This window comes from Borostomias antarcticus (genome assembly GCF_949987555.1).
Source record: "Borostomias antarcticus genome assembly, chromosome: 1".
Classification (NCBI taxonomy): domain Eukaryota; kingdom Metazoa; phylum Chordata; class Actinopteri; order Stomiiformes; family Stomiidae; genus Borostomias; species Borostomias antarcticus.
This window is the reverse complement of record NC_140234.1, coordinates 25,892,370-25,907,999: the sequence shown is the minus strand read 5'-3', so window position 1 is coordinate 25,907,999 and position 15,630 is coordinate 25,892,370. Positions and strand designations below refer to the sequence as shown.

The 15,630-nt window shown below is 46.5% G+C and overlaps 3 protein-coding genes across 3 annotated transcripts; 2 read left to right on the top strand and 1 right to left on the bottom strand.

The window, feature by feature from the left end:
• The first annotated feature begins 1,673 nt into the window (after nt 1–1,673).
• b9d2 (B9 domain containing 2) lies at nt 1,674–3,501 on the top strand. Its single transcript, XM_084443742.1, has 4 exons — nt 1,674–1,712; nt 2,185–2,293; nt 2,559–2,684; nt 2,898–3,501. Exons 2-4 carry the CDS (start codon nt 2,203–2,205, stop codon nt 3,209–3,211), a joined length of 531 nt encoding a protein of 176 aa, XP_084299868.1. The 5' UTR covers nt 1,674–1,712; nt 2,185–2,202; the 3' UTR covers nt 3,212–3,501.
• Nucleotides 3,502–5,655: 2,154 nt separating this feature from the next.
• LOC311309678 (transforming growth factor beta-1 proprotein-like) lies at nt 5,656–11,718 on the top strand (the record flags this gene model as incomplete). The annotated part of the gene is made up of 7 exons (XM_084439006.1): nt 5,656–5,992; nt 7,688–7,957; nt 8,088–8,165; nt 8,349–8,502; nt 10,115–10,265; nt 11,233–11,343; nt 11,671–11,718. The coding sequence occupies 7 exons, from the start codon at nt 5,656–5,658 to the stop codon at nt 11,716–11,718; spliced, it is 1,149 nt and encodes a 382-aa protein (XP_084295132.1).
• Nucleotides 11,719–12,149: 431 nt separating this feature from the next.
• cbr1l (carbonyl reductase 1-like) lies at nt 12,150–15,448 on the bottom strand. Its single transcript, XM_084442255.1, has 4 exons — nt 15,055–15,448; nt 13,742–13,922; nt 13,500–13,623; nt 12,150–12,829 (listed from the first exon to the last, which is right to left on the bottom strand). Exons 1-4 carry the CDS (start codon nt 15,338–15,340, stop codon nt 12,590–12,592), a joined length of 831 nt encoding a protein of 276 aa, XP_084298381.1. The 5' UTR covers nt 15,341–15,448; the 3' UTR covers nt 12,150–12,589.
• Nucleotides 15,449–15,630: the final 182 nt, after the last annotated feature.

Here is a 15,630-nt window from a genome sequence, read left to right as displayed (position 1 = left end):
GGGACCTGGAGCTGGAAGATCGGTGTAGGAGTTCCTCAATATAGGCTGGAGCCTATATTGAGGAACCGTTGAGGGCTTTGAAGATGAACATGAGGGTTTTAAACTTCACTCTCTGCCTCACCGGGAGCCAGTGAAGGGAGCGGAGGACTGGGGAAGAGTTTCCCTCTGTCCTCCTCCAGGCTGCTGTCTGTGCTCAGGGCCAGGAGCCTCTAACAGCCAGGGGCCTCTAACAGCCTCAATGCTGGCTGCTGCTCCCGACGCTGTGTGAGAGTCTGTACCCTCTGAACCCTGTTGGTCAGAACATGGAGCCCGACCCTGCTGGTCAGAACATGGAGCCTGACCCTGCTGGTCAGAACATGGAGCCCGACCCTGCTGGTCAGAACATGCAGCCCAACCCTACTGGTCAGAGCATGGAGCCTGAGGCCTGATTTATAGTCGACTTAAACAACGCAAGCTACGTTGTGAACGCAAGCTCCAACATGACTTGAGAACTTGCGTTCTGTGTTTTGTTTTGTGGAAACGCAAGGAATTGCACTATTGCTTGCATCAAGTGACAAATTTCGGCATGACACACGCAAGGACGCAACGAGATCTTGCGTGTCCTTGCGAAGCTTGCGTTGCTTGCGCTTATGTAGTTTGCATCGACTATGAATCCGGCCTGACTCTGCTGGTCAGAACATGCAGCCCAACCCTGTTGGTCAGAACATGGAGCCTGACCCTGCTGGTCAGATTACTGGCCTGCTGCTGGAGATCAACAACACTGAGATGTTCCACCTGTGTGGACAAAGCAACGCACAAATAACGAAAAATGATCATGGATATAGTTGAAGAGAACTAGAGAAGAGATTATTGAAGAGATTATTATTGAAAATATGACCATTCTGTCTGGAGTTGTATTCCTTTAAAATGTATGAAATGTATTTGTACTATTGCTTGCTTCAATAAAAGATTTTACTTAAATAAATCTGTGCAGTAGTTTATCCATGCAGTATCTGGGATGCTCTTCAGAATATTCATCCTGTCTGTGCCCACCTCCAACTATGTTATGTTGAGTGTGTTAATGTAGGTCGTAACACACACACACACACACACACACACACACACACACACACACACACACACACACACACACACACACACACATATTTGACCAGATTACATTAAAAAAAAAACTATTTTTCCAGAGAGACCTGGCCAAGCAGCACACAGTTTAAGACATGTTGCAACATACAACATAAAAACACTACGCATAAAAAAGCGTTAACAGGTCATAACATAAATTAATATTCTACACATCACTGGTTTCTCCCTTTAATAGACAGATATAGGCTATTCATGTATTACTTTAAAAACATATACATTTGTCACAGCACAGGACTAGGTGACAGCAAGCATAAAGAAATTAAACTGATAGATTTTATATCAGATCATACACAAACAAAATTAAGCTATCACACAATTCGTCATACAAATGCCTTAAATGTAGGATTTTTTTTACGTATACTCAACAATTAACACATAAATCCACTCTTCAGGAAGGCAGTGTTCTGACTGCTGTCATCACCCATGCATTCAGTTCTCTGAACGCATTCACGATCTCACCATCGGCAATTCTTAAATCGCGTTTTTTACGAGGGCATCCGTAGTTTCCTGTTAGGTTGCCAAGGAAATTAGGATCATGGTGGCTTCTGTAATCTGAATGAATACCTGAGGTTTGTTTTTGATAAGTTCACTGTTTTACCGAACATGTAATACTTTTTGGAGTATAAAAGGGCAGCATTAAAACACATTTATACACAAGTCAGATATCAAATGATTCAATTGAAGCCTTGCCAGTGCAACTAACGTATGTGGTATACTTGAAGTCCTTAGCTAGCTAAGATAAGCTAATATCGCTGACGTCTTCCTTTGAAAACGTTACTCTCAGAATCACAATTCGGTTTATTGCCATGTAGTTTTTCAACATACTAGAGATTTGTTTCATGCATGGTGCATAACATGGAGCCAGCACTGTGCTGTGTTTTGCTGCCACCTTAGCTACGTAGCTAGTTGCTGCATTAGTACCTCTATCGTAACGTTACTGGCAACATCTCTACTTGGCTTGCAAACTGCGAACTCTAGGAGCTAACTTCTTGCTAAATAGCTAGATAGCTAACGTAGCTACAGTATGTTTTCATTCTGCAGGGAAAAGGAGCGATACTGATGATGGCAGAGCTGCACATTATCGGTCAGATCGTCGGGGCCAGCGGCTTCCCCCAGAGCAGTCTGTTTTGCAAGTGGGGAGTTCACACAGGTAACTTCCTTTTTACGGCTACTGTACTGGCTAGATAGCTAGCTAAGTGTATTCAATGAATATACTGTACTGGTCGATGCTTCTTTCCTGACCACATTAGATAGAGATAGATAGATAGGAACGCACATCCAGTGGCCTATCACAGCTTGTTCAGCCTTATAATGCTGGTTGGCACAAAGGACCCACGAGCCCGATTGCTCATTAATCACCATTAATTTGGCTGTTCTGTATATCTGATAATTACATATCTTGCCCATCGCCTTAGGAGGGGCATGGCGGCTCCTCTCTGGTCTGAAGGAGGGGCAGACACAAGTGGACCTGCCTCAGACTGGAGATATGGCCTATTGGAGTCATCCCATTGATCTACACTACACCACTAAAGGACTTCAAGGTAGACCCACAGTTTCAACGCATGAAACCCACTCCTCAAATTGCAGTCTAGTAGTACCAAACCACTAAAGCTTTCTTGTTATGTAGACAGACTCACACGAGAAATATTCCCTCCTGTCTGTAGAACGGCACTTGTTATTCTTGATGTCTGGTCCCTGTCATATTTGAGTTTATCCATCATTCAGTCACTAATACTTTTCCATCTCCCATTCAGGCTGGCCCAAGCTTCACCTGCAAGTTTGGCACCAGGATTCGTTCGGGCGCTGCCAGCTGTACGGGTACGGCTATTGCCACGTGCCCTCCAGTCCGGGGCACCACCAGGTCCGCTGTGTGACCTGGAGGCCGCTGGGGACCTGGCAGGAGCAGCTGGCCCAGACACTGGTGGGAGGAGGGCCCCAGCTGCGTTCCCCAGACCTCATCTACAGCGGGGCGGACAGATACCGGCTGCACACCGTGGCCATGGGTACGGTAGAGCTGGAGCTGGGCGTCATCATGCGACACTTTGACAGATATGGTGTGGAGAGCTGAGATCCGGTTAGAGATATGGTACAGGGCGCCCGTTGTTTAGGGGTTAATGGCAGGAAACGAATCTGAATGGAGGACTGTATTGGTGGGTGGCTGTTCTGGGGCCGGACTTAGAAAACAAGGTACATGAGAGAATGCTGTGCTGGTCAGATGGGGGATCCTTTCGCCTTGCAAGATATGCTGATGTGACATAGTACTGAGAAAACCCAACATGCAAGTGCATGTCTTTACCTTCTTTATCCACAAGGGGGGAAAGTGAGCCTTTCAATACCAGGAGCCTTCTCAATAGTCAGCACTATTCACTCTCCTCCATGTTCGGTTGTATTTTAACCAATGCAAAACAGATTTTATACTTGATAGCAGTTTCTTTCATGCTGTTTTTGTTGTTTTTACTTTTCTATGATGATTTTGTGTTTTGATATAGTAGAATTATGTAAATAAAAATATAGGCTACATTTATCCAAAGTTATATGCTCATGATTTTGAACCTTCCGTGGCTAGACAACTTTTTGGTTTGCATTGCAGTTAGTGAGCGTCTTGCCCTCCAGCCAAGATAAGTTAGCAAGAAGCCATGTGCTTTGAAACGGCAGATGGTTGACAATGCTCCTTTTATCTTCACTTCCTGTAACTTGTTGCTATTAAACTGAGGAAGTAGATAGCTTAAAGTAGAAGTGAAAACAGCAATGTGCTGAATATATTTTAGGTTGAAGTCTTATATTTCCAAATGGATGGGCACCCGTTGTTTATGAATAATAATTGGATATTTCTCTCAGCTTGTCCTGACTAAATACTACATAGAGAGAGAGAGGGGGGGGGGAGTGAGGGAGGGAGAGAGAGAGAGGGGGGGGGGAGCGAGGGAGGGAGAGAGAGAGAGGGGGGGGAGGAGAGAGAGAGGGAGAGAGAGAGAGGGAGGGAGAGAGAGAGGGGGGGGGAGCGAGGGAGAGAGAGGGGGGGGAGGAGAGAGAGAGGGAGGGAGAGAGGGGGGGGAGCGAGGGAGGGAGGGAGAGAGAGGGAGGGAGAGAGAGAGAGAGGGGGGGCGAGGGAGGGAGAGAGAGAGAGGGTGGGGGAAGGGGGAGAGAGAGAGGGAGGGGGGGGGGGGCGAGGGAGAGAGAGAGGGGGGGGAGAGAGAGAGAGGGAGGGAGAGAGAGAGGGGGGGGAGCGAGGGAGGGAGGGAGGGAGAGAGAGAGAGAGGGGGGGGGAGGAGAGAGAGAGAGGGAGGGAGAGAGAGAGAGGGGGGGCGAGGGAGGGAGAGAGAGAGGGGGGGGGGGAGGGAGAGAGAGAAAGAGAGTGGGCGGACGGGCGTAGCTGTGAACTGTGTGGGAGTGTTGTCAGGATGTCTGTGCAGCTCTGCAGTGGACTTCTGCTTTGTCTTGAGTGCCAAGCCTATAGATATGGGTAATTAAACCACAGATATGTAGCCAGGGTAAGCCTAGGCCCTACACCTACTGTATCCAGTGAGCAAGGTAGAAGGATGCCGACAAAATTTCGAAAACTGGATCTAGGCAGATGTATTTGGAGAGAGATTTTTTTGATGCAGTTAGTCTTTTTATTATGTGTAATCCACCTCCCATTGACTTGTCAGCAAACGGGAGCTCACTCTTGATAAAAGCTTTTTTAAAGGTAAGAGTTTTAACCAACTTTAATCCAGTCACAGCACATGCCGGCTCTAGAGTTTAATTCAGCTTTTATATTCTGATCAGTGTAAAGACTATAGTTTTGTCTGAATCAAGGCATTCATGATAGTTTATTGGACTGGCAAGGCATGCGTGTCAGCAGTCAGGAAGTTGTGCGCTACTTTCTCCGGGGAGGTTAAGGGAGGAGGCACGAAATTGTGCCAAAAATGCACTGAACTTCGAATGACGATAAATAGAACTCTAAACTAAGTTGGGAAGGTATTCAAAGAGTTTTCATTGAGATTTTTTTGGGATCGTTTTCCAAATGGCATAGTTCAAATGAGGATTTCAATGAGCCAATGTGTTGCATCTGTAGGTCCATTTAGGGCCATGCATTGATGGTCTGAGGTTCATTCCTGCTCTGAGCGTTTGACACTTTGTGGGATTTTTGATCCGTGAGGGTGGCCACCAGGTGGCGACATGTCAGACAGTCCAGGAAGGCACCATGCCAGGGAGCCTGTGACTCAGTCTATGCTGAGCTGTTGGTGGTGGTGGTGGTGATCTCTGTGTGGTGCTTCCCTGTGGTCTGACCTCGGCTGCTCCAGTGTCGGCACCCATCTAACAGAAGAGCTCAACCAGGAGCTGCAGCGGTCCGAGTCCGAGCCTGCAGCAGAGGGGGGAACAGTTCAGCCATTAGGAAACGGCTCAGACAGTGGGTGGCTTGTCGGAGATATTACTCATCCGGTGAGTTGAGAGAGGACAGTTGGTGCACATCCTAAGCAGCCTGCCCAGGCTGCAGACGTCAGCAGCGCTCTGCTCGGAACGTGGACCATCATGAGGGCAGAGTGTCTTCTGCTGGCCACCCTGTGGCTGCTGGACTGCGTGTGCCGGAGCGGGGCCCTGTCCACCTGTAAGTCTCTGGACCTGGAGCTGGTGAAGAGGAAACGCATCGAGGCCATCCGCGGTCAGATCCTGAGCAAGCTGCGGCTGTCCAAGGAGCCGGAGGAGGGAGAGGAGGAGGAGGAGGAGGTCCCTCCGTCGCTCATGTCCATCTACAACAGCACGGTGGAGCTGAGTGAGGAGCAGGGGCACACCTTCACGCCGCCCACGCCGGACTCGGACGAGGAAGCGTACTTTGCAAAGGAGGTGCACAAGTTCGACATGAAACAGAGTGAGTATATGGATCGTGCACTGTATGCAGTCCTCAGCATAAAACATATATACTGTAGAACGCACACACAAATATTCTGCTCACAGAAGCTCTTCCTTGCAAGCAGGTGTCCCATTTCTTTCATTTTCCAGCATAGTGTGGGAGGGCGGTTGTTAAGTTCTTGTATGACTTGATTGCTATGCGCTTGCTTCATCTGGGCAGCTGGCAGGATGGAGGGAAGTGTAGCTCAATGACTCAGAAGTGCTGTCCTTTGCAGAAATGCTGTCCTTATTTGAAACCACAATTTGCTGTAAATTAGAGGTCGTCATATATGGATTTTTTAAGACAGCGATTCCGATATTTTGGAGAGCAAGAAGGCAGATAGGCTGATATCAACCTTTTTTACATTTCTCTCCCTTAAAGGTTCTGATATCCATAATTAATGTAGTGCACTCTGTACCCTAAAAGGCTTCTGATTCCACTGTCTGTGCACGTGCCTTTCATTCGAGGCAGGCCTGTTTACTAGAAACAATTTAAAAATCATCCATATTGATCTTCTAGTCAGTGATCCCAATATATGCCGATATGGTACAAAATACAAATATTGGCCTGATAATATCGGACTACCTCTAATGTTAACACAATGTTCCATGTAACAAAACTTACACTATAATAATCAGAAACAGAAAGATGGAGAGGGAGGGAGGGATTGTCGGCAGCAAACGAGGTGCTTTATAAAACCACCTTGAAAGACTAATTGGTGAGAGTTCATTCACATCCCTCACTATGACGCTAACAACTTATGACAACTTGTTCTAGCAATTTCTGGCCATTCCCCCCTCATCACATCACAGTGTTGCGGATATGATGTATTTACCGCTGCAGTTTCCGATTGAACGGATTTAGAAACTGTTTGGCGGCACATTTTAGGAGACTAATTTGTATAATTACGGCCCTTTAGATAAGGTTGTTGACTGAAAATGGGTGTTCCCTCCATTGGTTAACTAAACTCAGTGCAATCACTATGCTGTCTGCTGTGTGTTCAAAACCACGGGCCTGCTTCAGCCTTCTACCTCTCCCTACTACCAGATGTTTCCTTCCCTTTTCCCCATCCTTCCTCTTTTCTCTCCCGAAGAGACGGCATAAATCTGGCCAGTGTATACTGGCTGTCTCTGAGGGATCTCTGGGCTGGCCAGGTTTATGCTCGAACCTTTAAAGAGAGAGGCCTCTGATTAAGGGCCTGCTAGCAGCTGTGGGGTTAGTGTAATGCTATGTGGTGATGGCAGCCCTAGTATGATCCCCAGCCCAGAGTAGCCTTACTTCCTCGCCGGCCCTGTCAATATGTAATTATTGTCACAGACTCTCAGGGGTAATTTGGGTTTAGGCAGATAGGATGTGAGAGAGGGCCAAAATCGGGAAACTGCATTTGTCGCTCAATCCCGTTTTTATTCCCTCCAATCCAGCCATTTGCTCCTACTGTCATGAACAAAAGCCTCCCTTCCTCCACTCTTCCAGTCAGTCCTTAGTTCAACGTCAGTTCAGGCACAACCCCAGACCTCTGTTCACTTAACAGTGGGGCTTGGTGGGCACGGAAACAAAATATACACTATCTGGAGTTGGAGTGTCATTTTGTAGGGTCCTTACAGATGTTTGCAGTGTGATGCCTCACTCACACTTCCACTACCATTTCCACATCGTCTCCTCTTCTCCTTCCAGGTGAGGACATGAAGAAGGACCAGATGTTCTTCAACATATCCGAGATGCGTTCTAAACTGGGAAACGATAGCCTGCTCTCTCAAGCTGAGCTCCGCCTCCTTATCAAGAACCCCAAGATGGCCCCCGGCGCCGAGCAGAGGCTGGAACTCTACCAAGGCGTCGGAGGCACTTCTCGATATTTGGACTCACGCTTTGTCTCTGCCGAGTCAGCCAATCGCTGGCTCTCTTTTGACGTCACCCAGACCCTGAGGGATTGGCTAGAAGGAACAGGTAAGACACTGTTGTCTTAGGGGAAACTCTCATAACCTGTAATTCATGTAAGACAACAATCAGACATCAGTCAAACACAGTGTTGGTAATGCTGTGGTATGATGTGGTGTATATTTGCATTGTTTCACAGGAGAGGAACAAGGGTTCCAACTCAAGTTGCCGTGTGAATGTGAGCAACCAATGCAGAATTTCCAATTCACAATATCAGGTAATAATTGCTACAATTTGGCAAAATTTGATACAAATTGTCCGATAGACTTTCGACGAAACACTGTCATTCTGTTCCACCCAAGCCTCTGCTGGCTCGCCTCCCTGACTGACATACCTGTGTCTTCAACAAGCAGGGACATCTTCAAACAATGACTGACATTCCCGTATCTTCTACAATCAGGGACATCTACGAACAATGAGAGAGGAGACAAGGCCCGTCTCCTCATGAAGATGCCCAAGCCTCACATCCTGCTGATGTCACTTCCTGTAGAGCGCCACAGCCAGCTGACGTCTCGGAGGAAACGGCAAACCACAACGGCAGAGATGTGCACAGAGTGAGACCTCTCCCTATTTATCTATCTATTCCCAAGAGTAGGCTAATGTTTTCGGTCACGTGTGTGGGTAATTTTGTCCTCCGTCCGTCCGTTCGTTAGTTGGTAAGCAGGATTATGCAAAAACTACTGGACCAATATTTCATGACACTTGGTGGAGGGGTGTAGCATGGGCCAAGGAAGAACCCATTAAAATGTGGAGTGGATCCGAATCACGGGGTTCCACAAATTAAAACAATACTTTGAGCAAAGCCAGCTCCCCGTGTGGGGGCGCTAGAGACACAGGGTTTGGACTGGGGGGTGTGGGGGCGCTAGAGACACAGGGTTTGGACTGGGGTGTGCGGGGGGCGCTAGAGACACAGGGTTTGGACTGGGGTGTGCGGGGGCACTAGAGACACAGGGTTTGGACTGAGGTGTGCAGGGGCACTAGAGACACAGGGTTTGGACTGGGGTGTGCGGGGGCAGAGCCCGGAGTGAACCGAACCGCCCCCTGCGACCCGAGGGGGGACCCATAGAACTGCCCAAACACAGACACCCACGCCATATCTCGACGTGGGAACGTCACAGAGACACAGATTTGGACTGGCATAAGGCTCTCGACCTAACATATGCAGCAACACCAAGCATGTCCTGCTCACAAAACAAAACTTTGAGTGAAGTGTTTCCCATATGGCTAAAATGATGCCTGAATGGGCAGGGAGGCGTTGCGTTTTGATAACTGACAACAAGTTGATATGTTGCTTAGGCACAGCAAATATTATTTTCCAGAATGATTTTTGTAACTTGACACTTTTCATAGTACATAGGAGTTATAATACTTAATACTTACCTGTATCTAAGTCAGATGTATCAACTTACTTACTTACTATTGAGCAAGAAGAGATCAGAGCTGAGAGCAACAGAAACTGTAGCTCGTTAGGTAGGGATTAGAGTTCAACAACTGAAAGCATTTATTTCTCTTGCATATTATAATGATAGTGTTTTGTGTTTTTGTATTTTGTAAATGTACATAGTTTAATAAGTGTCAATTAATAAAAGTGTCCCTTGCCTAGGGAGAGAGAGAGGGAGAGAGAGACCTTGCGGCTTTCTTTTCTCTCAATCACTGTCTGATGATTTTGTCCACTTACACAACTGCACACATGATGAAATGCATTCATGCGCGGAGGTGCCCTGTGCTTTCCGACCATCCATTTTAGTTTATTTATAAATTTTTCCTTCCCTCTAAACCATAACTCTATTCCATATTCCTCAATATTATTCATCACTATCCCATATGGCATAGTTAAATCAGCTATGACTAAGCTGAAATGAGTGCTGGTAAACACCCCCACCTGCAGCTATGAGGGAACTCAGTTTCTGTGACGCCTGGCGCTGAGTACGCCCACACTCTCAGAGAAGGGAGTAGAAGAATGGCCTGTGGTGCTGACTCAATCTCAGCGTGCGCACCTGGTTGGACCTGGGTGTGGCCACGCCTCTAATAAGAGGAGGCACCCTCAGCTCCAAGCTGCATCTTTGGTGAAAGTGTGGTGTTGTTTGAGCCAATTGATTGATGTGGAAGCAAATGAAACAACTCACTTTTTTGGTGAACAACCCTGTTTTTTCTTTTCTCCCCCAGCCAATCGGAGAGTTGCTGCGTAAGGAGCCTTTACATAGACTTCCGGAAAGATCTGGGCTGGAAGTGGATTCATGAGCCAACAGGCTACTTTGCCAACTACTGCATGGGGCCCTGCACCTACATATGGAACACAGAGAACAAGTACTCCCAGGTACTGCACCTACATATGGAACACAGAGAACATGTACTCCCAGGTACTGTACCTTCATATGGAACACAGAGAACATGTACTCCCAGGTACTGTACCTACATATGGAACACAGAGAACATGTACTCCCAGGTACTGTACCTACATATGGAACACAGAGAACATGTACTCCCAGGTACTGTACCTACATACGGAACACAGAGAACATGTACTCCCAGGTACTGTACCTACATATGGAACACAGAGAACATGTACTCCCAGGTGCAACCATACAATGTCTGTGCCTCTGTGATCAGCAGGGTATTGATTTTGTTTTTTGTTGGTATACCAGCCAAGGTGGACGGTGGATGAAAAGAAAATCACTCATGCTGGCTCCTCTAGCTCTCTCTCTGCCTCTCTTTCTCTCTCTCTCTCTCTAGCTCTCTCTCTAGCCCTCTCTCTAGCCCTCTCTCTCTCTCTCCCTCTCTCTCTAGCTCTCTCTCTTTCTCTCTCTCTAGCCCTCTCTCTCTCTAGCCCTCTCTCCCTCTCTCTCTCTCCCTCCCCCTCTCTCTCTAGCTCTCTTTCTTTAGCTCCTGCTCCCTCTATCTCTCTCTCTCCCTCTAGCTTTCTCTCTCCCTCTAGCCCTTTCTCTCTCTCTCTCTCTCCCTCTCTAGCCCTTTCTAGCCCTTTCTCCCCCCCTCTCTCTAGCTCTCTCTCCCTTTAGCTCTGTCTCTCTTTCTCTCTCTCTAGCTCTCCATATCTCTCTCTATATATATATAGCTCTCTCTCTCTAGCTCTCTCTCTCTCCTTCTAGCTCTCTATCTCTTTCTCTCTCGCTCTCTCTCTCTGACCAATCTGTCATATCAGCACCACCTGTCTGTCTTGTCTTCATTAAGTATTTAAAGGGTTTCTGCACCCAACTCAAAATAACAAATAATCACGGTATCAATCTCTTTGTGAAGCGAAGCCCTTGTCTGTCTGTGTCCCACAGGTCCTGGCTCTGTACAAACACCACAACCCAGGGGCCTCCGCCCAGCCCTGCTGTGTCCCCCAGATCCTGGACTCACTGCCCATCCTCTACTATGTGGGACGACAACACAAGGCCAGTGCTCAGACCGTTTCAACACTGTACTGATCACTACTAACCCTAAACCTAGTGAAGTATCAAAACTATCCATTGAAACTCCAGTAACTGAGTTAAGTCTCAGCTGCCATTTAGCATACTGTATATTATGCTTAGTTTGCATTATGGATTTAAAAGGGACATTGCAAAGTGATCACTCTCTTTCAGGAAAATGCCACTGCCTCATTCAAAACCAAAATGTTAATGAAATGCACAAGATGGTTCTGGTAGTCTCTGTAGAAAGCTGTCCGGGACAGAGATGGTGAAACATTAAACGTCTCCTCACTAACTGTCCTCTGTCTACAGGTGGAGCAACTGTCCAGCATGATTGTAAAGTCATGCAAGTGCAGCTGAACCTGCTGTCCATTTCAGTCCACTGCTGTAGCTGTTCACCTCATCTCCTTGGGATCATGAAGACACAGAGAGCATGACGAGAAAAGCTGAACGTTAAGGTCACTTTTAGGAGCTGAAAAAACAAGAACAAAGTTCACTTTTTTGTTAAAAGGATGTTTGTTTTTTTCAAGTGGGCTTGTGACCATTTTTGATGTATTTTGGACTAGCTAACCATGACATGACCTGTCTTAGTCTAGTCTTTATTTGTCTTACTGTATTTACCCCTCTCTGGCTCCGAGCACTTCCTATGGAAGCTAGGAAGAGGGTGAGCAGCCAGGACTGAGCTCAAAATAGTGAATGTAGGCTACAATAGCGTCAACTTCCTTTCTATATTTGCAATTCATTGTTCATGAATGCATGTATACAAACCATAAATCAAGTCAGGACTCAAGTCAGGGAAAAAAGTCGTGGCAAAGTTTATTGTGTTTTTAAAGCAGAATAAAAAAGCAGTATAAAACATCCACCATCCAGTTTTCTTGATGTAGACAATGCTCTCCCTGCGCAGTCGTAGTGCCCTCTAGTGGCTGGTTTGATAAAGACAATGTGTGATGCACAGAGACATGAAGATGCATCTAATCACTCACTGTAAAATCATTAATGCAATATGTTTATCATTGAAAGCGGAAACTTAATTACAGTTAATTTAATTCAAATCTATCAAAACATGTTATGTCAATACATAAAATGACATTTTGACGGGGGGGGAAGCTAAATGTTTGTTGGAATGTCAGAGCCACTTCATTAAACATATATACTTTCTTTTCAAGCGAATCATCTACTAGCATGATTAAGCAGCAGTATATTTCCCTGGCTGTTCCGTGCTGCCTCTTCCCTACCACTCCTGGACAGCCTTATCCCAGACCAGCTGTCCATGTGGCTCCTTGATCCCCACGGGGAGCAGGGCTAGCCAGGTGGGGGTCTGGGCCCCCTCCTCAGGGCTCTTTGGGGCCTTGGGCCCAGCCATGTCTGTACGGACCCAGCCAGGGCAGCAGGCGTTCAGCAGGATCCCATCTCCTTGCCTGGTCTGGGTCAACTCACGAGCCTGAATCCTGGACAGCACAGTCACTCCGATCTGTAAACAATTCACATTGGAGATTCATTCATGACCACAACTATGTTTCTCTGTCTCTGATTTTGTTCCACAGTTGGTGTGTAACCGAGTGAAACTGAGTCCTCGTGAGACCCTCCCCCAAGTAGGTAGCGAGTTGTTGGTTAAACTCACTCCCCCAGTATAAATACCATCCACCCGCTGGTTAAAGGCTGGTTAAAACGGTGTCTGTCCCATGGGAGACCCGGGTTCAAATCCCACCCAGGGTATTCCTAAACTTATGGGTTATAGGTGCAATAGGGAAATGTGTATGAACCTATGTATGGTGATGTTAAAGCTTCACCAAGCTATTGAATAGTCACTGTTAAAAAAAGCCAGTGCCACAACCCTCTCCCTGGGGAGATTGACCCATTCAGGTCTGAGGATTTAGGGTCGCCCCACCTGTCAATACCTTCATATGCAGCTGCAGGGTTAGGAAGGAGCTCCCAGACAAGGCTATAGATTTAGGGGAGAGCCTTCCCTCTGACAGTGTTATGTGTGGACCCTGCCTCCTCATCATATTTTTAGACACTGCAATATGATGACCAGCAGCAATATTATATACCTGTGTTTAACTGCTTTAGTGTGTGTGTGTTTTTCTGTATCCTGCTGCAACACAAAACAGCCTGAATCTAAGTGGCAGTGCCTTACTTACCTTGGTTGTGCCATAGGCTGTGTTGGGCCACCCCTGGGCCTGATGGCTCCCCTGCTGCGCTGCAGTGACAAAGTCCCCCATCAGAGAGCAGAGCTCCTCCTCGGCCAGCCCGGGGTCTCGTAGCCTGGGCACACGCCAAACCAACCAATAAGAACAGTAGAATGCCCGTCTTTATGATAGATAAATAGGCGATACTCATTGAGATAATGATTCAAAGCAAAATAATGAGACTATTATCATACTTGGCTTGTAGTTCAGGGCTACACTGAGCAAGAGCTCGCTGGCTGACAAAGCTGGATACATTGGCCACTCTGGCATTGGGTCTGAGGATGGGTAAGAGGGCCTGGCACACCCAGAGAGTGCCCCAAAAGTTGGTCCGCATGGTCACTTCAGCCTGTTCTCCGAATGGCTCTGTTGCATCATCTAGGAAAGATATGGGATACTACAGTGACTACAAGACATGATTCATCACTTAGGCTAGAGAGAGAGAGAGAGAAAGAGAGAGAGACCATACCAAGACATGCAATCAAGCAAGATTTGTAACCTGTTGCAATGGCTCTACAAGTATTACTGATCTGTATCATTGTATTTTCAGCATACAGTATAATGGAATAATACATTGTTACAATGAAATGCAGCAGCATATGTTTAGTAAATTATGTTCACATGACCAGAGCTGTTTACTTGTTAGTTACAGTCTGTGGAGAGGATATGTGTATCAAAGCTCTATCAATAGTATTACAGCGCTGGTACTGTGCGCTGGGTTGCCAGGTACTATTCTAGCTTCACCACTGTGAGATTAGCAGTAGCCAGCTAACGTTACACTTCCATGAATTAGCAGCATTATATATGTTGGTTAGTGTGTGCGCGACTATAAAACGGAAGCTTTTCCGTCCACTTCCGCTCACTCTTTTCAGCTAAACGTTTGGTAAAATGGCCGAGTTTCGTCGTCCTGCTTCTCCGCCGGAGTCCCGGCGAACCGTGCGATACGAATCTCAAAAGCTCAGTGACCAAAGAAGGAGCATGGTGACATGGCTACTTTTCTACTAGACAGGTAAGCTAGCTAACTAGCTATTGTTATCTTTCTTGGAATCTGCATAGCCAGACCTAACGTTATCTCCACACTACAGCATCTAACATATTACATGGCACTCTGAAATACTTGATTGTGATTACTGATTAGTGTAACGTTAATGTCCTCTCGGAGTGAAGATCTTATCACAGTATGACTACTAGATGGGGGAAATAATCCACATATTAATATTATACCTTTAATTCATTCCTTCAGTCATTCAACTGTAGCCTACATTCTGACGACATGCATCATGGGTGGGGGACGAAAGGTTCACTGTGCACTCAGTCGTTCCCTTGATTTGTTCACGTTGTGATAGCCTAGGCTACTACAAAAGTATATCATATCTCAGCTTTGATGAGATATCCTACAATTTGCACATGCAGCAGCTCCACGAGCTTCACCGCCCTTCGGTATAGCCTATCATAAAAACTAAGCGTAGCGATATGACGCAGTGAGTTTGTATAAGAACACGTAACCTACTTTTGAAAGCCATTCCCGCGTTGTTGATGAGCACATCCAATCCTCCATATGTGTTCTGCAGAAAGTTTCGCAGTTTCACAGCGCTGCCTTGATCACAAAGGTCGAGATGGTGGTAGGACACTTCAAATCCCTCGGATTTCAGCGCTTCCACCGCCTCTTTTCCAAGTTTCTCATTTCGGGCAGTAAGAACAACGTCCCCGTCAAATTTTGCCTTACAAAGCTCTTTCACAATTGCAAATCCAATGCCTTTATTAGCACCAGTCACAACTGCCACTTTCTTCGACATTCTCGTTAGGCTAACTGTTACAGGAGGACTCAGATCGTGTCTGCCAGTACTGGATCTTAAACCTATACTGGGTTGATTGTGCAAAGTCCTGCTATGAACTCTGCTATCTGATCTAAACCAGCGATAGGCTAGCTGCCACTAAGAAGACAAAAGAATGTGCGCAGTCACAGTTGTGTAATCCTATATCCACCCTTACCTCCGCCCCATGCAGGTACATGAAAATGTAATTACAATTTTAATATTGAGTTAAAGAATGCATGCAAAAGTTGAAAATGAAAATGCAATTCCAT